A 21,802-nucleotide genomic window follows, 5' to 3' on the forward strand; every position below is an offset into this window, starting at 1 on the left:
AGGCTGTTCTTCTGTTGCCATAGAGACCATTTCCAGTCTCTTCTCACTTCCACAGGGTCTGTTCTGGGGCATCACTCCTGCAGCTTCCCAGGCCACTCTGTGTCTCATGCCCAGGAGCAGCCAAGGGACAATAGTAAAGCAGAACATCTGCAGCCACACAATACCCAGCTGCTGGTAGCAGAAATACTTCCAATTTTTTACCCACAAAGCTGGTGTGTAATTGGAAGGATAAGCTACATCCACCCAGCACATGGAAATGTGGGCGTTCATCACGACTGCCACATCTACTAGGATGTTTTTTCGTCATTTAAAGAGACCTATCACATCAATCACACTCCTGAATTTACTTTTTCCCTGGTTTAGCTGTGATGGATGCCATTAGAAATAATGGGAACACACAAAGGATTCACTTGCGCTGCAGCCCAGCACCAATAACCTGAGGCTGCACACCTGGGGGAGCTGCTCGCACGGCAGCGGTGAGGACCGGAGCAGGTCTGAGCACCGACGTCCATGAAAGTGCAAATGTCTGTCCCCGTCAGGCCCTGCTCGGCCTCGGGCTCCCCGGGGTTTCATTTCACTTCACTCGGGGGCGCGCCCAGAGACACCTCAGCGGTCAGGGGAAGGGAGGAGGCCCTGCCTCAGGACCGCAGCAGGTCCCACTGCACAGTGAGGCCCCTCATCCGCCTGCCCTCGTGCAGCGCTGGATCTTTTTTGGGGGGGGGAAATCTTTTTGTTCTTTATTTCACGTTCGGGGAGGCGCATTCCTGAGGCGGCGCCCGCCCGTCCTGAGGCACCGCCCGCTTCGCGCCCTCGGCGCGCGCTGCGCCCCCCCCGCCCCCCCCTCAGCCCCGCCCCGCCCCGCCAGGTGCCGGAGCGCGCGCGGCGTGACGTCAGCCCCGCGCCCTCCCCGGCAGCGCCGCGCTCTGTGATTGGCTCTGGGAGGGCGGAAGCGGCCCCGCCCCGTGCGCGGGCGGGTTGGCGGGAAAGGGCCGGCGGGGCCTGAGGGGAGCCTGGGGCTGAGGGGGCCGTGAGGGGCCCGGCACCGCCCGGCACAGCCATGCAGGCCTTCCTCAAGGGCCCGGCCTCCATCAGCACCAAGCCCGTCGCTGCCAAGGAAAAGAGCGCGGCCGGGAGCAGCGGGGAGGGCAAAAGGACCAAACCCATCCCCTGGGTGGAGAAATAGTAAGGGATGCTCTGGGGCAGTGGGGGCGCTGGGCATGAGAAGGGAAGCTGTATGTGGGGGGCACAGAGAGGTAGTTGGTGCATAGTAAAAGAGGGGGGAAGCTGGCTGTGGAGGGTATAGAGAGGTGCATAGCGAAAACGGGTCGCAAGTATGGGCGTCCCCACCAGGGAGAACAGCTTAACTTTCCTTGTTGTGAGGGAATTCCAGGACTGTGAGGTACTGTAAGTGCCCTTTGTGGCTGGTACTGAGCAGAAAATCTTGGTCATGTCGAGCAGTGTTGTTTCATGTCAAGCTGTGTATTGGTGCATGAATGCATTTAATGCTTTGGTTCTTTGAGAAGCCTTTATCACAAAGTGGTAAAATGTTGCAGTTCTGCTTTTAAAAACGTCTCAGACAGGTGTTTACAACAGAAAAGGACAATCAGCTTCCTGAGGAATTAGATCACTTCAGTAATACAGACCAGAGGCATTCCTGTTGTGATTTTGATTTCAGCTACAAATTCACTGTAATTCTTCAGTACCTGATGTAATCAGGAGAAATGCTGTTTTTCTCAATTTCAGTTTTCCTCTAAAACTATTACTTAGCTAATACATTTTATTTAATGCCTTTTTATTTAGTCGCCCCAAAAACGTGGATGAAGTTGCCTTCCAGGATGAAGTTGTAGCTGTGCTGAAGAAGTCCCTGGAAGGTGCTGATGTGAGTAAAATGACAACATCTGCCTAATCAGCATCTTTAGATAGACCCTTGAGTCAGTGATAACAAAAATTTCTCTTTTCCAACTCAGCAATGATCATTTTTACAGTGGTACTTCATGAACAGGTGAAGTGACTTTTGTGTGATATGTCCTGTGTGATACATCCTGTTGTGTTGTATGTGTAAAGCTTCTTATATTTCCAGTCCTCTAAACACTGTAGGATTGTCAGTTCCATAATGCAGTGTGGAATTTTTCTGGAAAAGCTCAAATGGTAAACTTCTTGTAAATAGTTTCAAACCTGGAAAAGCTTTTGTTGTCTCCACACTGCTACTCCACCACTACTTGTGACATTCATGTTTAACACAAGAGGAGAAAGTTTTTCCTTCATAGGCAAGTCTGAGTTGCCAGTCACTCCTAAACATTTCTAATGATCTGTCAGTGCTTCTCTGAAGCTGCTAAACAAATTTTGGCTAATGAGAGAAATTTACTTTATAAGTGCCAGGTGTGCTGCTTGGATAGTGATTCCCCAAATTTTTGCCTTAAAGTTCCCAAGTAAATCTCTTGGGAGACTTAAAAGCTAAGTATTGCAGTTCAGGGTTGGCTTGTGTGATGTAAGAGTGCAGATGAACAGAGCATTTGGAGTTGCATTTGTTTACTCTTGCATTTGCTTTTCGATACAAATTTAGTAAATATTTTGTATATTTGATAATTATTTCTTCCAGAGGAGCTGATGTGGAGGTGAAGGGGCTGAAGGGAGAAATCAAGTACATAGCCAAAAGATGGCTCTGCTTTCTTCCAAATCTGTACAATTCCTTCTTTTGTACATACTGAGATTTTTTTTACTTCTTCACCTGGGACAGTCACTTATACTTCAAAAGGTGTCTGTTTTCATGGGCTGCAGCTTTGGTTTGCTCTGCAGTGATATGAGTCTGTTTCCTTCTAAAAATAATAACTTAATACAAATCTTGGAAAAGCACATGTACCTTATTTGTTTGAGTGTACGAAGCCAAAATCAAACTGGTACAACACAACTGTGAAAAATTTACACTTCTTCCTTTAGTTCCTTTCTCCATGTTCAGTTTGCTTTGAGAATGCTCTTGTAGTGTGACCTTTTCAGGTAATGTTGTACCCCAGAAATCTGTGTTTCACCAGCAATGCTGCTGGATTACAGTATTTATAGAGTTGAGGTAATTAGGAAGGAACTGTTAACAGCAAAGGAGAAATGATTTGCTGCCACCTATTCTGTCTGGACATATCAGTTGTGTAACATTGCTTAGGTGATGGGTTGGGAAGTTCTATTTTGAGCAACAGTTATTTAAAACCCTACAGCTTGTGGATCAGCAGTGTTTCTTGGATTCTGAGCCTGGTGCACTTGTGTTGACTTTTGGCCTCCTGAGCTGAAAAGACAAATTACAATTCCTGCTTATGGTTAGAGGTTCTGTATTTTGCAATAGCTACCCAAACTCAGCAAGGCATTTGAAAACAAAATCATCCAAGTACTTCAAAATATTTGGAGTTTTTTAAAATTTGGACATTTTTATTAGTTTCTTGAAAAGACTCATTCTGTCAAAAAGGCAAAAGTGTAATTGAAACTCTGGGGTGGCTAGAACTTACTTCAGTAAGTGCACATTACTGCAGAGGTTTTACTGAGTTTGGAGAGGTGGTGAGATCAAAGAAACAGCTGTGACAATGCTGTAGGTTTGAGTAATGTGCTTTATTTAAACAATAGTGTTGGAGATGGAGAGTCAGTCCTGTGTTGATTGGCCTGTATTTGTGTGCTGCTAAATGGAGCAGGACTTGTAACACCCTATGACTAACAGGACTTGTAACTCCCTGTAGCCAATACCCCTCCATCTGTACAGAGCACACATCATCCTGTTATAAACTGGGGACAGCAGAGTCTGAGGGGGTTTAAAGTGGAGAAATTGATTTTTGTCTGCCAGGAATGTTGATTTGTTTTTGTTTTTTGGCAAAGAAACTGAAAACGGTCATGGTATTCTTTAGTTTTCATTTTCTTCATGATACATTAATAACTGAAAAGAGAGTTTAGGATTATCATTGTAATTTGCATCTTCACTTGCACTGAAACTTATGGAAAGGCATCTGAGATTTGCACTGTATGAGGTGGCTTTCCCATGTGCAGAGTGATGCCTGCAGGTATCCTGCTTACTCCTGGCAAGTGTGGAAAAATGGATAACCAGATCAGGTTGCAGTTTATTTAAAAATACTGCCCTGGTTACATAAAGGATTAGGTTGTGCTTGCTGAGGAGTGGTGTAAATGCTTCAGTGAGAAACCAGCATAAATGAGGTTGAAACAGAAACAGTGATAAAGTTGGGGTGTAATGGTGTTAGGAAACAGATTCTAATTAAAACTTTTTTACCTGCTTATGCTTCTTTTGGAGACAGTGGTGTGTGAATAAGCACAGAAGCATGAAATTATGAATTTCCTCACAAACATCTACCTTTGCGATGTGCCAGCCTGGCACGGAGATTGGTGAATTTTCAGCTGCCATTCAGTACACTTTTAATCTCTCTGGAGCTGTCATAAGAGAGGGGGATAATACTATTGTGGTATCTAAACTTGAAAAGGTGTTTGTTAGTAGGGGATGCTGTTTGCTTATTAGTAATTAGGGAAACAAGCAACAACTGATTGGCAGAAAGAGCAGGCAAAACTTGAAATTCATTTATTTACTAGAAATTGGTTGAAGATTGAAATTCTTCTATCTCTACTTTTAGGGTACATACACAGTTGAGTCTGTGCTCTGTGTCTTGTCTTAGTTGTTAAAATAGGATGTTTGTTACCAAACTGATTGTCTCTATTTCATTTTCTGATTATGGGTTGTGTACTCCTGCATTTTTCTCTTCTCTTTGGATGGTTTTGCTGTTCCCATTCTGTCTGCATTACATGCTATATTCAGCATAGAATTCTCTAATCTAATTTTAGTTGACTCTTTAAAAATAGAGTGCTTATTAAGGGCTAGAAATCAAATCAGACTGAGGGGTTTTTCTTTTTGCTATTGGCTGGAGAGAACTTTTGGATTCTTGTTTTAAGAATGTAGAAATGGAACATCCCCTATTGTCAAAGACGGCAGTTTTAAAGTGGTAATTTATAAGTGATTGCTTGAAATAGTAATATAGAAAACTATCACTCCTGTGTTAGCTGGAAAGCTTCTTGATTTCAGCCAAAATTCAGTCATGGCTCATACGAATTTTTTTTTATGCCATCTTTGTTCTTAGTGTTGCTCAGATGTATTTATGGAGATCAGACATATTCCCTCTCAGCTTTTGTTTTGCTGAGCTAACTAAATCAGTCTCTTCAAAAACGTCACTTCTCATAAGATAGGCTTTTCACTCCTTTAATCACTTTTCCCAGTTTGGATATATCATCCTTGTCTAAGGATGACCTGAACTGTGTGCAGCTCATTACCTGTTAGTATTAATAATTTACATCTGTATTAAAAGTGCACAGTTAGGACCACCATGTTACACAGGCTTGTACTGCTCCTCTGACAGGCAAAACAAAACCACCTTATGTTTCATTCCATCTAATGATGAATTTCAGATATCTAGCAGATACTTAGTTATGCTTTCAAATTGAGATATGTTTTTGCTTTGTGCCGCTAAATGTCATCCTAAAATTATTGCTGCGGTCTTTGCTGCGCTGCTTTGTTCTTCCTGTGTCAGCACATCTCCTTAATGCAGTTGTATTTTTCATGCTGAGGTCGTTAATTAAATTATTCTAAAGATCAATTACTCTAATTTCTTTGAGAAATGCCAGTGGTGTCCTTTGAGAGCTCCTTGGCTGTGTGCAGGATGTGCCAGGGCCGTGCAGTGCAGTGGGTTGTTGGCGCTGTCCCCGCGGTCGCTGCCGGGCTGTGTCCGCGCTGCCCTCGCTGCAGTCCAGCCTTCTGAGCTGCCCTGTGCTCACTGCAGTGCAGCTGCTGCAGCACAGGATCCTCAGCACGGCTGGGCAAGGCAGCCTGGGCAGCTGAGACACCAAAGGAGGGCTTCATCTGCACTGCTGGTATTACCCAGGCTGTTTAAGGCCATTCTTGGGTAAATTGGGGTGTCACTGCAATCACAACAGTAACCTCTGTAGGCTTTAGTGATCTCAGACATGCCCTGGAGTGTAGATATAAAAATAAATATAGATTGGAATATCAGTTTGGATAGAATATGGGATGGTGCCACCAAATAACACTTTTTCATGCTGTGCCATAAATAGCAGCTGTTTGTCCTCCTTTAGAGATTTAGACGTGAAAGACTTGCCATTATCTACTGTAAGGAATAGATAGTTTCTGTTCTGTTAGGTGCTCAGATTGTCAGTAGGTTTTCCTGTAAGTGGATTTCTTTTAATTCACTTTTCTTACAAATGATTTCTTGCTGTTTCAGCTTCCCAATCTGTTGTTCTATGGCCCACCTGGAACTGGAAAGACTTCCACTATTTTAGCAGCTGCTAGAGAGCTGTTTGGGTAAGCTGGAATCAAGTTGTTTCAGTGTAATCAACTGTCACATGTCTCCTGATCATGTGATGAAGTGCCTCTGGTCACTGCCTGCTCTGAGGTAGTTCCCAGCACTTTTTCAGGAATATCTTCATATTCTAATTCAGCTCTAACATAAGATTTCTTTCTCATTTGTCTGGTCACAAGTCAGTGATTCTTGTTACCAGTATAGACTTCAGACTGACAACTGTGTAACCCCCTAACAAAGAGTGTAGAAAGAATATGGTTTGCATATGCCGTACTGAATTTTATAAAGGAATTCCAATTTTTGTGGTTTATTTAGTAAGTTGTTAGGTACACATAGATCTCAAAGTGCTTCATAAAATGTCTGATTGGATTTTTCTGTTATGCACCGTTGAATTGTGTATGGAAAGTCGTATTGGGACTCAGACTAAAAGTCAGCATATAAACATTCATTAACTCACTTGTAACACTTGGGAGTTTTTGAGTAGTGAACTCAGTGATCTATAAGCGAAAAATGGATGAGAGCTGGTTTGATGTTATGATCAAATGTAATGCTGAATTTAATACCTCCCCCCATCTCATTTGTCATTTTTAATCTTTGACTCACTGTTTTTTGGAGAGAACCATTTGTACTTTAGTAGGAGGAAGACAACTCCATTAAAATATGAGTCCATTTTAATTCCCAGGATTTAAAAATCCAGTGTATTAATTGTTGGCTTGTTTTTTGGTTTTTTTTAAAATAGAGTGTAGTACTACAGGTAAATACTGCATGTCTTATACTTTCTGGATATTTCATTCTGGTCGTACTGTTAGTGACTGTATTGTGACTTTTTACTTATTTCTCATTGCTCACAGGATAAGTAAAAAGGCATATAACAGAGTGCTCTGAACATATGAAGCCAACTTCCTACTTTTTTTTTTTCCTGGTTAACTGATGTAATTTTATACTTCATTGTTTTCTGTAGCCCAGGAGGAGATTCTAAAAATAGCTAATGGAAATTCATACTTAACACTTCATGATCTCAACTTAACCATCTTTTAACAATGTTATTTAGTAATGCTGATAAAAATATTCCCTGCCATTCCAAACAGCCAGAAGGGTTGTTGTTGCATTTTATAACATACCATTACAAGAGTTAGCAGCTAACGTGTTGTAATAAAAATTTTGCAGGCCTGATTTGTTCCGGCAAAGAGTCCTTGAGTTAAATGCCTCTGATGAGCGTGGGATACAAGTGATTCGGGAGAAGGTGAAGGCTTTTGCTCAGCTAACGGCGTCTGGAAGCCGTTCAGAGTAAGTGCTGGATCACACCCCTCCTGCTTAGGACAAAGCATGTGGTTGTTTTTGTTTCTAATATAAATGATGGGTCAGCACTGCCCAGAAGTTGGCAACACACAGTGCTTTGGCTGAGCTTTTACTTCATGGAATTTCACGTTGTGGGTTTGAATACCCAGGAGGATTTTTACTGTTGCTGTTAGCATTGGAGGCAGACAGTGAAAACTCCACAAGGTCAAGACTTCTGGGTTTGGCCATGTGGTGTTGCCTTTGCAGATGTTGTCTGACTTCCATAGAAACATGCCTTTGGGCAAATTGTGCTAGAAGTTACTTCCCTAGTCCTTCTAATCTGCAGGAAATTCTGCAGCATGGGTGTTGGTTTCTAAAAGGATTCTGGTGTTGGGTGATGGGAAACCAAGTACAGGTCAAGCTGTGTGTATGGACTGTGGGAAGTAGAAGAAAGAAGCAGCATGCCAAGACAACCTTTCAAAAAATGATATTGTGTACTGAAATCAGTCTGTTGAGTATTCTTGGGAGTTTAGGGAATCAGGAAGCTTGTAAAAAGAGGAGTACATGAGGTGTTAAAAGAAGCAGCTTACAGTAAGAGTATGTATTTTAGAGGATTTTGCAGTATTCAGGTGTTGGTCTTTCTATGCAAACTCAGTCCCTGCCTTTATTACAAATATTAGTCTTAAATCTAAATTAATTTTAAAAATGAGCCTCTGAATCTGTTTTATTTTTCAAGAATACGTGCGTAAGTAAAATATTACTAGCTATTTGCAGTGATTTTTCTGTTTATGTTTTCCTTTTTTTGTGTGTTTTTTTTTTCTCTTGGTCTGTACATTTCATGTCTGCTGAATAACAGGTTTCTAATTTTTCAGTGGTAAAATGTGTCCTCCTTTTAAAATTGTGATCCTGGATGAAGCAGACTCCATGACTTCAGCAGCCCAGGCAGCCTTGAGACGCACAATGGAAAAAGAATCTAAAACAACACGTTTCTGTCTTATTTGCAACTACATCAGCAGGTACACCTGGAATTTGTTGCTTATTTGGATTTGCTGTCTGGTCTGCAGTCTCTTTTTTATTTTTTTTCCCTGCTTAAAAGTTGATACCTAATTTTCATAGTTTTCAGTTAATAGAGATGTCACTATATGTATGCAAGCCTGAAACAATAGTTAGATTTAATTTTTACAGTGTTGCAGTTTTAGGGTTATTTAAACCTTAAGGTATTTTAAGCCTTTTCTGCCTTTGTTAGCTTTGTCTCTGAGAACTTGACCCAGGCATTCATGTACCACTGTACTTCCTTTCTTTCAGAATAATTGAACCTTTAACATCTCGATGCTCCAAATTCCGCTTCAAGCCTTTGTCTGACAGTATCCAACACCAGAGGCTGTTGGATGTTTCCGAGAAGGAACATGTGAAAATCAGTAATGAGGTAACTTTGTGGTTGCCATGTAATTTTACTGTTTAATCCAGGGCATAATTGCATGGCAGCAAAAGAGGCCAAGTCAGCATACTTTGAAAGAGGCTGCTCAATTGTATGAAATAAAATAAATAAACTCATTTATTCTCCTTCCATAGATGAGAAGAATTTTAAGTCGTCCTAAAACCAGAGAAATGTCCACCAGAGAAAACTGAAGCCAAACTGTAGGGATTTTTGTTCTCTGCTGAGTGTACTGACATGAAACTGTGCTGCTTTCTCAAACTGCCAGCACACATTTGTTAGTAGAGAGGTTGTTCTGTAACTTGTGTGTTATGCTTGGCTCTGATAATCTGCTTTATGCACTACTTGGTGTTTTAAAGGAGCTGCTGAAAAAGTGAATTAGATTTTAATTAACAGTGAGCATATAACTTAGCATTTTCTGACATTTCGCAGGCAGTGTCATACCTGGTGAAAGTGTCAGAAGGGGACTTAAGAAAAGCAATTACTTTTCTTCAAAGTGCCACTCGCCTAATGGGTGGGAAGGAGATCACAGAGAAGATAATCACTGAAATTGCTGGGGTAAGCTGTGCCTTACAGTTTCTCCTGGAATTACTCTGAAAAGCACTTTTCCTAGCTCTATCTGCCATTGCTCAATGTTTGGTTAAAAAAGAAGTTTTAGACTCACTAGTATTGCAGCATGGTAATGACATAGTGTCTACCAGAATTTTGAAGACTGCCTGATTCTGTACACTTGTTACATAGCAGGTTTCTAGCAACTTCTGTAAATCATGGGAAATTGTAGAACAAAAACTGTAAAACAGTCTTGTAATTCAAAACTAAGTGGAAATAATCTGCCCATAAATGCAAACTGTGAGGTTGTTTTTTTTTGTGGGAGAATAGAATAGAACATTTTTGGTGCTTTTCTATATGTGTGTGTGTATAAGTATAGGTCATTGCAATATTGGTTTGGAAGCACCACAGGGAAATGACTTGCAGTAGCAGCTCATTTTCAGCCTAATATTCACAGTGACAGTGACAAGGATCTGTGGATCCTGCTTTTTAAATGAAACAGCAGTGATTTGTTTTAGAATGACATGGGTAATACTGAGAGGCACAGGAGAAACTTGAGAGAAAATGCATTTAATAACACTTGTGTGAAGGTGTTCCTATAGCAACAAAACACCCCTGAAGAAGGAGACGTGAGATTAGGAATTGAAGATCTAAAAAATAAATGGGCTGTAATGATGGACACACTTCCCATGAAGGTGCTGCCATTGTAGGTAATTGTAGGGGTTGGGAGGTTCTCACTTTGATGAAACTGGAGACAATTGCTGCTGTGCAGAGTTTTACAGAACAATTTTAAGCAATTATCACAGTGAAGTAACCATTCAGTTTTGTGTATCTGTAAACCAGCTGGTATCTGAATAGATATCAGACATCTGAAACCTGGCAGAAATTGATTGTAATGATAGGAAAGAGAAGCATGACATTCCATTATTGAATGAATAATTCTTGTTTAAAGCAAAGGAACCCAACTTTACATCTTCTCCCAAAACTTTAAGTTCTTGGTCATTCACAGCTTCTGTGACCTTGGAGTGACCTTAGTACAAAAGCTTTGTAAAGAGGCTTTGAAACCAAACTGTCCAGGCACTCAACTGACAGGAATGACAATGAGTGAAGGGGGACAGGGGCAGCTCCTCCCTGCACAGTGATATAATGGCATCTGTCAACTTTTTTCCTTCTGATTTATTGTCTGATCTTGTTGCATTGGGCTTTTAATGGATGCTGTTGGTGTGTCACTAGAAATAAAACCTATTTGCTGTGTTGTTTAGGTGTAGTATAGTACAGAAATCACTGGATGATCTAACTGTTGAAGAATGTCCTCCTCTTAGTCAGTGTCCTGAATAAGCAGTTGGATTTAGGAAGGTGACTTTGACAGTCTATTGTCATGATATGGTTTTTGTTTTAATATCACCAGTATAGGACAAATATCACAGCCTAGTTCTCACTTCCAAGATTTATTTAGTCTGTCTCATATACTTGCTAGAAGTGGATGGATGTGTAGAGGAATGAAATCCTGAAATGGCCTCTGCCATTAACAATTTGTTACTGTAAGCATCAACACTGATTTTAAGTTTACAAAGTTGAAATTAAGAAATGGCACTTCTTGTTACAGGTCATCCCTAAAGAAACCATTGATGAACTGCTATTGGGCTGCCAGAGTGGCTCCTTTGAGAAACTGGAAACCCTAGCAAAGGTAGAGTTCTCTTAGTGCTTACCCTGGGTATTTCTCTCAGTCAGGGCTCTGTGAATCCTTTGTTCCCAGGCTATGGCTGAAGAACATTTGGCCTCAGTCAGTTTGGATGCACATTTGGGAAGTGTCTTTTAGCAGTCAGGATTCCCAGTCTTTCCCTTCTGAGGAAGAGCTGTCAAAGTTGCCAATAAATTTCCCTGCTACTGTGACTCTGGCTTTCTCCTGGGTTAAACTGTTGGCATGTGGATCTTATTTTTCTGTTCAGCTGAACAGAAAAATAAGGTTGCACCAACATTGTTTCTATTTTTATAAACTTCTTTCTCCCTAAATGACTTCACTGACTGTTGTTCTCAATACTTGACATTTTTGTAACTGGGCAGTACTGATTTTTTTAAAAATCTGTCTTTAGTTGCCATGGGTTTTATTTTATTAAAAAAACTTTGGTCTTACAGATCTCTCAATTCCTGAGACTAGCAATGACCAGATGAAGAAAATACATCCTAAGTAGGTGGCCCTTTAAAATGTGAGGGCTCTGAAAGTGCCATCTGATGCTGTGAATGCCAAGCCCTCCTAATTTTAGAATAGGATTGGACAGGTTCAGTGGAGGTTGTTAAATGTTTTAAATGTCTCATTAAATGTCCGGGATGTAAATTGTCAGAAGCTGGAAGAAGGTTTGGACACAACTACTGCTCTGTGCCTGCCTTGGTGGTGCAGCCTGTCCAAGGTGCTCACCCGGGGTCTCTGTCAGGCAGGACTGCAGGGCAGGGCTGAATTGTCCCTTAGAGTGTACAGGTTCCATTCTAAATTGCAGTGCAGTCTCTCAATTCACACAGATTTTTCTCAAGATTGTCTTTTCCAGTGTGTTTTTCCTGCTGCTGAATTACTTCCATTTTCCTCTGTCCCTGTGCAGAATCTCATCAATGAGGGATTTGCTGTTGCTCAGCTTGTAAATCAGCTGCATGACACCGTTGTGGAGAGCGAAGATTACAGCGACAAGCAGAAATCTGCCATAGTTGAGAAACTTGCAGTAAGTCTAGCTTGAGTTAAAAAAAAAATCTAAACACATTAATCTCTACAGATGGATTTGTGTTTGCACAGTCTCTCCCAAGAAGTACATGGTGATGTTTTTGTTCTAAATGTTTCTTGGTAAAATGCAGACTTTTGTCCTGAGAAATTTCATACGAAGGAATTTAAGTCTAGTTAAGTGAATTATATATCCATATAAGTGGATATATAATTATAAGTGAATTATAATTAATATCATGTGGGAGGGAAAATTAAGATGAGAATAAGTCAGCACTTAAAAATCCCAGGAGCTGCAAAATGCAAGTTGTTCTTCTGGTACATAAAATATGCCTTTTGAAAAAAAAGAGTAGATTCATTAACTTGGTCCATTTTTTGATGAAGAAGGAAATCCAGCTGTGGTGAAGGATTTGTAAAGTCACTGCAGCCAGGCAGGTGCTGTGGTGCTCCTGGCAGGGGCTTGCAGGGTCAGTACCAGTGCAAGCCACACTCTTTTGTGTATGGAACTTTCCTGTGGTGGCTCCTGTAGGAGATAAGATGGAGGCTGGAGAGCTCATGGTTCCCAGTCCAGCTGCAGGGGGGTGTGGAGAAACCTGTGCTTATTAAGAAAACAGCTGGCAAACTTCTTGTTCGCCACTGTACCCCAAGACAGCTGCCTTGAGCATCACCATTTTTAGAGGGTTTTCCCTTCTTTGTTCCCTCTGCAGGAAGTGGACAAATGCCTGGCAGATGGTGCTGATGAATTCTTGCAGCTGATGAGTCTCTGTGCCCTTGTGATGCAGCAGCTCACACAGAACACCTGACTCCTCCAGCAGCCCTTTGTTCCAGGCCTGGCTGGGGCTCTCAGAGCAGGGACCTGTGTACTTTTGTACTGGGTTTTTTGGGGGTTTTTTTGCAATAAAAAGACTGCACTGCAGTTGGAAAACATGAGGCTGGAATATTTTGTTCAATTTTCTTTACACTGGGTAGAGCAGAGCGGTACACAATCTTCCTACTGTGCAGTTCATTGTTGTGCACTTATACATGGAAACAAATGTAGCTGATGAAGACTTTAGTATGGATATGCTCACTTCTGACACAAGCAGAGATAGAAGGGATGTTATTCCTTGTAGCCTGTTTTGGCTTGGAATAGACTGACTTGGCAAAATAATCACATCCCTATAGAACAGAGCCTCAGGCTGAACCCAGCTCCTGCATGGGCACAGCCCACACCTCCACCATCTTGTATCTGATCCTTCAGGGTTTAACATGGCAAAAAGTACTTCACTCATCAATACATTGCACCTTTTATTCCATTCAAGAAAAAATGTTCAACAAAAGGTAGGAGATGCTCTGACGATGTCACTAAGATTTCATGTCACCTCACTCCATTCTTGCTCACAAGACATTTTAAAGCTGTGACCTGGATGAGCATCTTTGGGTGATACCTGTTCAGAGACATTTTTGACCACCTGTCCCTCCCCTCCTTCCTGAATGCTTTGGGAAAATGATGCAGTGCAGAGCTTTTTCATCAAGCCAGCACCAATTATTGAGCCATTTTGATGAAAGGCTGATTCAGTGTTAAGTTGCAGCACTCCAGAGCTTTGGCACCCAGGGCCACACTGGCACTTGAAGCGCACCCTGGGTTCTGGAATCCAGAACCACCCCTGCAATTAATGAAGTACAGGAGCTGTGGGCACAAGCACAAGGCTGCAGCAGTTGCCACCTTCAGCTCCGACCCTGACACAGAGCTGTCACCCCCTCCCCTCAACCCAAGAAGCAATTATTTACAATTTAAGTGAATATAGAAGTATTTTATTGAACATTCAAACTTCATTAAGACATGTGCAATATGGCAAATTTTACTGGGTTTAACCCTAACTAAGACAATAGTATGATTGCTTGCTTGCTGGGGCTTAGCAACAGGGTCCAGATCACACTTACCACTAATTAAATACTTTATTGAATAAATACATATGAAACAAAAATGCATTTTAATGCTCTTATAAAAGTTTAGAGATTTTGAAAGGCCTTTCCAATTTAATCTGAGGTGTAAGTACATACAATAAAGGAAGGTAGGCTAGTTTAACATAATTGGCTGACTTTATACAGCACTTATATCTTTTAGTCCATAAGTAAATTATTAAACGATAAAGAACATCTAATACAACCACTTCTATGGAACTAGGAAATAAATTTCTAATAAAGAAAAAATTTACAGACCCCATGACTTTCCACCCAACCCCAACAGTCTAACCCTAAAGTGGACAAAGCCAATGGCTTTCCCCACAAGAGCTCACGACAAAAAGTCGCTTCTCTTATCAAAAATCTGTATTTCTGATCCGTAATGAGCATTGAGACAAGATTCAATTATCCCCAAAGAAAGAAGCACAATGCGCGTTGTGAATCGCCTATTCAGCAACAGCGAGCACTGGATTCACAACCACCTCATCCCGGGGATTAAATGAGATCAGCCACATTCATCGGCATCTCCTCCACTGTAGTATTGTAGAAAGTCTCAATGTCTCGCAGGATCCTCTTGTCCTCTTCAGTGACAAAATTGATAGCCACACCTTTTCTGCCAAAGCGACCACCCCGGCCAATTCTGCACAAAAAGAAAACACATTTACACTCAAGTTAACCTCACTCATCTGCTTTACATGTCTGCAAGATCCATTCTTGACTGCTGCTCTGATCTGCCACTGGCCAGTCTATGCTGCCTTAAGAGGGCCAGCTGCCACTCAAGTCACATCTGGTCAGGAAAAACCAGCAGCTGGTGGCAGCAGCACAGCAGGTCCATTCCGTGGCAGGCAGCAGGGCACACACGGTTACTCTTTGGCTGCAAAGTAAGATCTTTATTTAATGCCTGGTGCTGTGTTCTGAAGTCCTGGGTCAGCAGCCTCTCTCCCCTCTGTTCCAATTACACACCCACCCCTCATGCATCCATTCCCAAGCACAGAGCACACGCTGTTGTTTAATAATCAGATTGAGTTAAATCCAATTTCATCCAGTAACGTGGAACAGCACATTTAATTTCAGATTTTTAATTCAACCTAACTGTTTCCAGTGGGAAAACTTAGGGTTTGTTGTTTTTCTTTAGAGAGTAAAATAAAGTTCAACATTTTTGTTTAAGCCCACATCAGTCACTGACACATCAGTGCATGCGGTTTAGTAACACCCACTGAGGGCTCCACCTTCCTACAGACTGCACAATAGAGCACCTTGCCAGCAAGAGCTAAATACACAGAAAGGGCTCACAAAACTTGGGGGATAATCATGACAAAATAAATAAATAAATACCAACTCGCTCTTTATTCAAACTGTGCCGCTTACGAATCCGCGTCCTAAATTACGTCAACGTCGTTTCTGAGCACCATCTTGTGTCATCAACTGCTGCTATCGACTCCTGTATTTTTTTACATCAAGTAACAAAGCACAGTTTACTTAATTTAGGGACAGTCACTAGAAGCAGTTAACTAAACCTAGGGAAACAAACTCAAATTGCTACCAGAAGACACACACCACAGAGAAGAATCCCACTAAGAAGCCACCAAGAGCAAACATGGCAAACACAACATGGACACAGCTGAACCTCCACAAGCAAAGGCAGCCCTACAAGATAAGGGCTTTCACTGAGCAGCAACAACTCCAGATTAGCCAGAACACAGCTCCAGCTGACCCTGCTGTCAAGATGCTGCACCAGTAACAGTGTCACACTCATATGTCACAGCCTACGTGACAGAAGGCAGCTCAGTTGCTGGCATTTTCCCACAACTCTAAGGTTTTTCAGTCACCACTGGACCTGTTAATGTATCTAAGTTTTCCCACTGCTTTAAGTGTTCAAAAGTTCTGCTTCTCCCTTTGTTTCAGAACCACTGCTGTGCAAGGCAGGGCTTTTTTAAAAACCAATCCACAAGTGGGGTTTTATTCCCTACTAGCTCTGAGAAGTTTATGCATGGATGCCAACACCTCTGGTTAGGTGAGGACTACAGGATCAGGTGAGGAGGGTGTGTGCCAATGCCCACATCCAGCACAGCACAGGGACTGACTGGGGGCAGAGCCAACTGACCTGTGAATGTAATTCTCACGATTGGTCGGCAGGTCGTAATTGATAACCAGGGACACTTGCTGCACATCAATGCCACGAGCCTGCAAAGCAACACCAAGTCTTTAATTCAAGTCAGGGGCTATTTCCAAACTTATCTATCTAGTGCTTCTGTCAACCATTTTGTTAGTTATGTACTACAACTGTGTAGTCCATAGTGGAGCATGGTATTTTGCTGTTCCAAAAAGCTCCCAACAGTTCAGGTTACAAAAACCATCACTGGATTATGAAGCTTTTGGGACAAGGCTGTAACAGGAACATGTTCAATGGAAGATGATGCTCACCAGCAAGTCAGTAGTGATCAGGACACGGCTGGACCCCGATCTGAACTCTCTCATGATAACATCCCGTTCCTTCTGGTCCATGTCACCATGCTGCAGAGGTCAAACAAAAAGCTGCTATTAGTACCAATGCTCATTACTTCCAATGCTCCAAACCAGAACATCCTTTTAAGAACAAAGACATGTATGAAACCCAGCGTCCCTACCTGCTGTGGGAACGAAGCAGGTAGGGATAGAAAGGAAACATTTTACTTTAAGCAGGGGGAACGATAATACAGCACTGCACAGCTATATTATAACTTTCCTGCTATTCACTGACATCCCCTCACCCCCATTCCTTTTCCAGTAAATACACAGCATTTCAGAACTGATTGGAAGCAGCAATTCTTACCAGAGCTGAGACTGTGAAGTCCCTGGCATGCATTTTCTCGGTAAGCCAGTCCACTTTTCTCCTTGTATTCAGGAAAATAACAGCCTGTGTAATGGTCAGTGTCTCATACAGATCACAGAGAGTATCCAGCTTCCATTCCTGAACAAAACAAAGATCATCAGGAAATGCATCATGACAGACAACTCAGTACGCAACATGAACTTTAAACGAGCAAAAGAACTCAAATAGAACAACTGAGTAAGCATGCTCTGGCACACAATTATGTTCAGTATAACCTGGAAACTAAGTCAAGTTTTTGCATCAATTGTTGCACTAAATCTTCAGACACAGGACACTGGACATTAAGAAAGAGGTCCACCCTAGTCCTTTTCGATCTAGTGCATAGTTATTCTCCTTCCTGCATTTACTCTACTAGCATTATTGCACAAACCAAAGCTCAGCCTTGGTTTCTGCAATTTTAGCACAGTGCTTTAACAAGAAGGTTAACAAGAAGCACCTAACTCCTCCTGCCAGAGCAAGTATAACCAATACCAACCTCTCTCTCAACATTAATGTAGAACTGCTTGATACCCTCCAGAGTCAGTTCTTCCTTCTTCACCAAAATACGGATGGGATCTCTCATAAACTTTTTGGTCACTTCCAACACATCCATTGGCATTGTAGCTGACAGCAACACAACCTAAAAGATATTATTACTCTATGTTAGCACATACAAAGTAAAATAATTTTCATTTGTACAATTTAGTTCTCAGCCACACTATAATCAAATCTGCATGCATTTTACCATGTAAAAGCTTTTTTACCTGGATGTTTGTGCTTAGTTTTTGAAAGATCTCATAAATTTGATCCTTAAATCCACGGCTCAACATTTCATCAGCTTCATCCAGAACAAACATTTTGATCCATTTTGGTGCTATTGGAAAAAAGAGAAGCATCTCATGAAGTTTCAGAAATACATAATCCTTTAGAAACATCATGGTTCTGCACTATTAAGCTTTCCAGCACAACTCTCTATAGTGACAACACACACATTGTAAAGCTCAGTGGGTGTGAGGCTTTCACTGATAATTTGCTAGGAAATGCACAGTGAGATCCATACTTACAAAGATAGCGCCTGTTCAACATATCAAACACACGCCCTGGAGTTCCCACCACGATGTGTGGAGCCTCAGCCTGGAGCTTCTGCATCTCATTGCGCACATTTGTACCACCAATACAAGCGTGGCATGTTGCTCCCATGTAGTCTCCAAGGGCCAGGATTACCTTCTGGATCTAAAATAGAACCTTCCATTAGTAGTCTGTAGGACAATAAAGCCTAAGTCCCATTATCACTGGCATTTATGGACTTTAGAAGCCAAGACATCAAATGGACTATGGAGCTCTTGGTACTGAGAGCTGCTATAAAAACTTTGCTAAACTTCACATTAACTCACATTGCTACCTAGAAACCACAAGGCAAAGGGGGAACTTGCTGATTTGAGTGACTGCCATGAGACAATTACTAAGCTGAGAGCAGGGCCATCAAAGTGAGCTCAAGCTCTCAGCTGTTCAGGCCTTCATGGTGAGCACTTGGGACATTCCTCTGTGAATGCTCTCCAAGGGCACCAATATAAGCCAGGTTTCAAAACAACTCTCAGCCTTAACACCTTTAAAGGAGAACTAAGGCATAACATTGTGATCAGAGGCCCTTATTCCAATGATTTTGTCTTCTGTCTGATTTATTATGTTTAGCTTTACCTTGAAAAATTGTCACCTAGTACTGGCATTTCAGTATAGTCTAGTTGAAAACGACCAAGTTTTCTACTTTAGAGTCGGTTTAACACTCAATTAAGACCCCCCTTATCCTAAAAATTCAAGTTGTTCTTGGAGTTATTACCACACACCCACTTAGCACAACAGAATACCCCATCTTGAAAGTGAGAGACATGCAACTGTGTTGTCAGGAAAACATACAAAGATACAAAACCACTTAAGTAACCAAACGTGCACTGCAGTTTTCATGTTGCACAACTGCATTTAAGTTTAAACAAGTAAATTTTTGGTTTCCACTCAGAACACTGTGCTTTAGGAATTGTGTTTTTCTGCTGAAGATGCTCCCTTCTGCACCCCTGCCCCAGCACACCCTCCATGTGCATCAACTCAGCTATTCAAGGAGGCAGACAATGTGTGGGACAGAAGCCAGTTTGTAGCTCCCATTATTTCACACAAAAAGGGTTCTGAATGGATATTAATTACAGCCCCTTAAGAAGTCTGGTTATGTCTCACAGTTGTGAAACCTGAAACCTATGCAACACACAGTTTTTTGTTTTTTGTTTTTTGTTTTTTTTTTTTTTTAAACTACACTATCAATACCTGTTGAGCCAGTTCTCTGGTAGGGGCCAATACTAGTGCCTGGGACTCCTTGAGATCAATCTCCAACTGCTGCAGGATGGAAATAGCAAATGTGGCTGTCTTGCCAGTACCTGACTGAGCTTGAGCAATCACATCATACCCTAAAAAAAGTAGGATACACATTTACTGTTCCCACACGGGTCAATCATGTCAGTTTTACTCAATTCCCCTTGAAGTAAGTGATCAGTACTAAAGATTTCTCTCCATTTCAGGTCAGTCCCGAAAGATGGTGTACCATCATATCACTTGTTCAATGAAGATTAAAAAAATAGTTATTACTGCCACTAATGAAACAATATATGCATTTTACAATGCTTTCCTAATAATCCAATGTTGATATTAATGAATCTACTGCATACCTTTGATGCATGGAATAATAGCTCTCTGCTGAATAGCTGAAGGCTTCTCAAAACCATAAGCGTAAATGCCCCTTAGAAGAGATTCTTTTAAATTCATATCATCGAAATTGTCAACAATCTCATTCCAATTGCTCTGTAATAAAGGAAGAATAATTTAAAAAAATAAATAAATCAAATATCCCTGTCCACCAGTGATTAAATTATCAGGTCAGTTCCTAAGTGCTCACCTCGATGACACCATCGGGCTCCATTCCCTCTGGGCCGCCATGGTCTCTGCCATGAAAGAAGAGAACACGCTGTTAGCACAAGAGCCACCACGCAGAAGCGAACTGACCCCTCGGCCGAGAAAGCGGCGGAACCCGTGACAGATCATTCCAGCAGGTGCTCTGAGCTTCTGCCAATGGACCAACCCCTACCCCTTCCTCAGTGGTCCGGGCGCTCCATCAGCCCGTGCCCGGGATCCGCTCCCGGGGCCGAGTGGCGTACCGAGCGCGCGCTCCCGCGGCGGCGCGCGGAGGGGGGGGAGGGGGGGCGGGCGCGCTCCCGGCGCTGCAGCGGATCCCCCCGCCCCGCCCCACCGGGGAACTCTCGCGAGAGCTCCACCCCTGGGATTGCGCAAACCGGGCGCTGCGGGCGGACGGCGCCGGGCGATCGCCCGGGGTGGGGGGGGCCTCCCCCTCCCCCCGCGAAAAATGTAGTGGTCTCGCCCTCAGCGCGGCCCGAAAACCCGGGCCGGACCAAGGGCGCGAGGGAGACGAAAATGTCCAGAAAAACAAATCCCCAAAAAGGCATTTAAACATTTAAATTACAACACAGTTGCATACGATTAAATTTCGAGAAAGTCCTTTTCAGGGCTGACTGGATTGCTAAGAAAGCCAGTAACGAAAATCGAGCCCCGAGGACGAGCGCTAAACCGTTGCCGAACCGCGAGCAAGGGGAGCGCAGGGACAGAAACATCTAGAACGGGAGGGGCCAGAGCGCAGGGCTGATTGACCAGAGCACCCTGCCTCCCTCAGGGCTCTCCGGCTCCCACCCCTCCACCGCTTTCGACATTTCCTCTCTCCCCGGCTGCCCCCGCATAACCCACGAAGCCCCTGCATGAGGAAAAAGCCCAGGCCCCCGCCATACCTGTTATAATCCGCGGAGCCCCCTGACATGTTCCGATCACCAGCTCTGTCCTCAACTGAAAAGGCAAGCCCTCCGCGGCGCCCGCCTTATATACCCGCCCTGCTGCCGGACTCGTTGCGCTCTGCTCTGCGCATGGATATATCCCTCATGCCGCACGCAAAAAAGCTCGAATCCCTCCGGATTAAGCCCTCTGTCCCAAGAGATTCCCGTCACGCGACTTTTCGAGTTAATCCGAAGGTTGTGTGTGAACCTCTGGGGTCTACGAGGTTACGTGGAACACGGAACTACTTTTTTTTTGCCAGATCGCGGAAGGATATTGCAGCATTGAGTGCGTCACAGCGCCCCACTCCTTCCTCCCTCTGCCTCCCCTTCCCCCCCCGCGCGCACGGGGTTTCCCGGCCGGGCCCTGCTGCAGCGCGGGGCGGGCGGGGGCAATGGCGTCGCCTTGGCCGGGCCGGGGGAGACAGTGAGCGGCCCTGCGGCCGGGGCGGCCCCGCGGCCCCTTTTCTTGGCCGCCTTTTCCGCCTTTTCCCCACAGCCTTGGTTGTTTTTAAAGCCCTGGAGTCTGGGGTTGACAGGAGAGAGAAAGAGGCTTCTTGGGGCGGGGGCCGGTGGCTGTGCATCCGCCTCATCCGCACACAGAAATGGCTCCCGCCTCCTCCACCTCCTCCTCTTCCTCCTCCCTGACAGGCGAAACACACCCCGAGCTCTTCCCCTGTGCTCTCGGAGCCGGGGCAGTGTTGGTCATGAGGGGGCAGCGCTGGGGGAGGCCTTGAGGCGAGGGGGGCAGATGGAGGCGGCTCTGAGGGCTCCCCGGGCTCACACCCAGCGCAGGCCGGCGGGCCCGAGCCT

General features: G+C 43.4%; 2 protein-coding genes across 2 annotated transcripts; one reads left to right on the forward strand and one right to left on the reverse strand.

Moving 5' to 3' along the window:
- The first annotated feature begins 983 nt into the window (after positions 1 to 983).
- RFC4 (replication factor C subunit 4) lies at positions 984 to 13,226 on the forward strand. Its single transcript, XM_083868855.1, has 10 exons — positions 984 to 1,182; positions 1,801 to 1,879; positions 6,270 to 6,349; positions 7,515 to 7,634; positions 8,498 to 8,641; positions 8,931 to 9,051; positions 9,493 to 9,618; positions 11,216 to 11,296; positions 12,204 to 12,320; positions 13,024 to 13,226. Exons 1-10 carry the CDS (start codon positions 1,058 to 1,060, stop codon positions 13,117 to 13,119), a joined length of 1,089 nt encoding a protein of 362 aa, XP_083724981.1. The 5' UTR covers positions 984 to 1,057; the 3' UTR covers positions 13,120 to 13,226.
- Positions 13,227 to 14,094: 868 nt separating this feature from the next.
- On the reverse strand, positions 14,095 to 21,078 carry EIF4A2 (eukaryotic translation initiation factor 4A2). Its single transcript, XM_083868334.1, has 11 exons — positions 20,951 to 21,078; positions 20,050 to 20,095; positions 19,823 to 19,955; positions 19,425 to 19,564; positions 18,176 to 18,344; positions 17,876 to 17,985; positions 17,608 to 17,751; positions 17,073 to 17,210; positions 16,685 to 16,774; positions 16,365 to 16,444; positions 14,095 to 14,900 (listed from the first exon to the last, which is right to left on the reverse strand). The coding sequence occupies exons 1-11, from the start codon at positions 20,977 to 20,979 to the stop codon at positions 14,756 to 14,758; spliced, it is 1,224 nt and encodes a 407-aa protein (XP_083724460.1). The 5' UTR covers positions 20,980 to 21,078; the 3' UTR covers positions 14,095 to 14,755.
- Positions 21,079 to 21,802: the final 724 nt, after the last annotated feature.

The sequence above is a fragment of the Zosterops lateralis genome (assembly GCF_965231275.1).
Source record: "Zosterops lateralis genome assembly, chromosome: 10".
In the NCBI taxonomy this organism is placed as follows: Eukaryota; Metazoa; Chordata; class Aves; order Passeriformes; family Zosteropidae; genus Zosterops; species Zosterops lateralis.

Coding starts and splice junctions, on each gene's coding strand:
- RFC4 (XM_083868855.1), top strand. CDS start 1,058: ATGCAGGCCTTCCTCAAGGGCCCGGCCTCCATCAGCACCAAGCCCGTC. Junction 7,635..8,497: donor GCGTCTGGAAGCCGTTCAGA/GTAAGTGCTGGA, acceptor CTAATTTTTCAG/TGGTAAAATGTGTCCTCCTT. Junction 9,619..11,215: donor TAATCACTGAAATTGCTGGG/GTAAGCTGTGCC, acceptor TTCTTGTTACAG/GTCATCCCTAAAGAAACCAT.
- EIF4A2 (XM_083868334.1), bottom strand. CDS start 20,979: ATGTCAGGGGGCTCCGCGGATTATAACAG. Junction 16,775..17,072: donor ACTTCACAGTCTCAGCTCTG/GTAAGAATTGCT, acceptor TGACCTCTGCAG/CATGGTGACATGGACCAGAA. Junction 14,901..16,364: donor CGTGAGAATTACATTCACAG/GTCAGTTGGCTC, acceptor CTTTTTGTGCAG/AATTGGCCGGGGTGGTCGCT.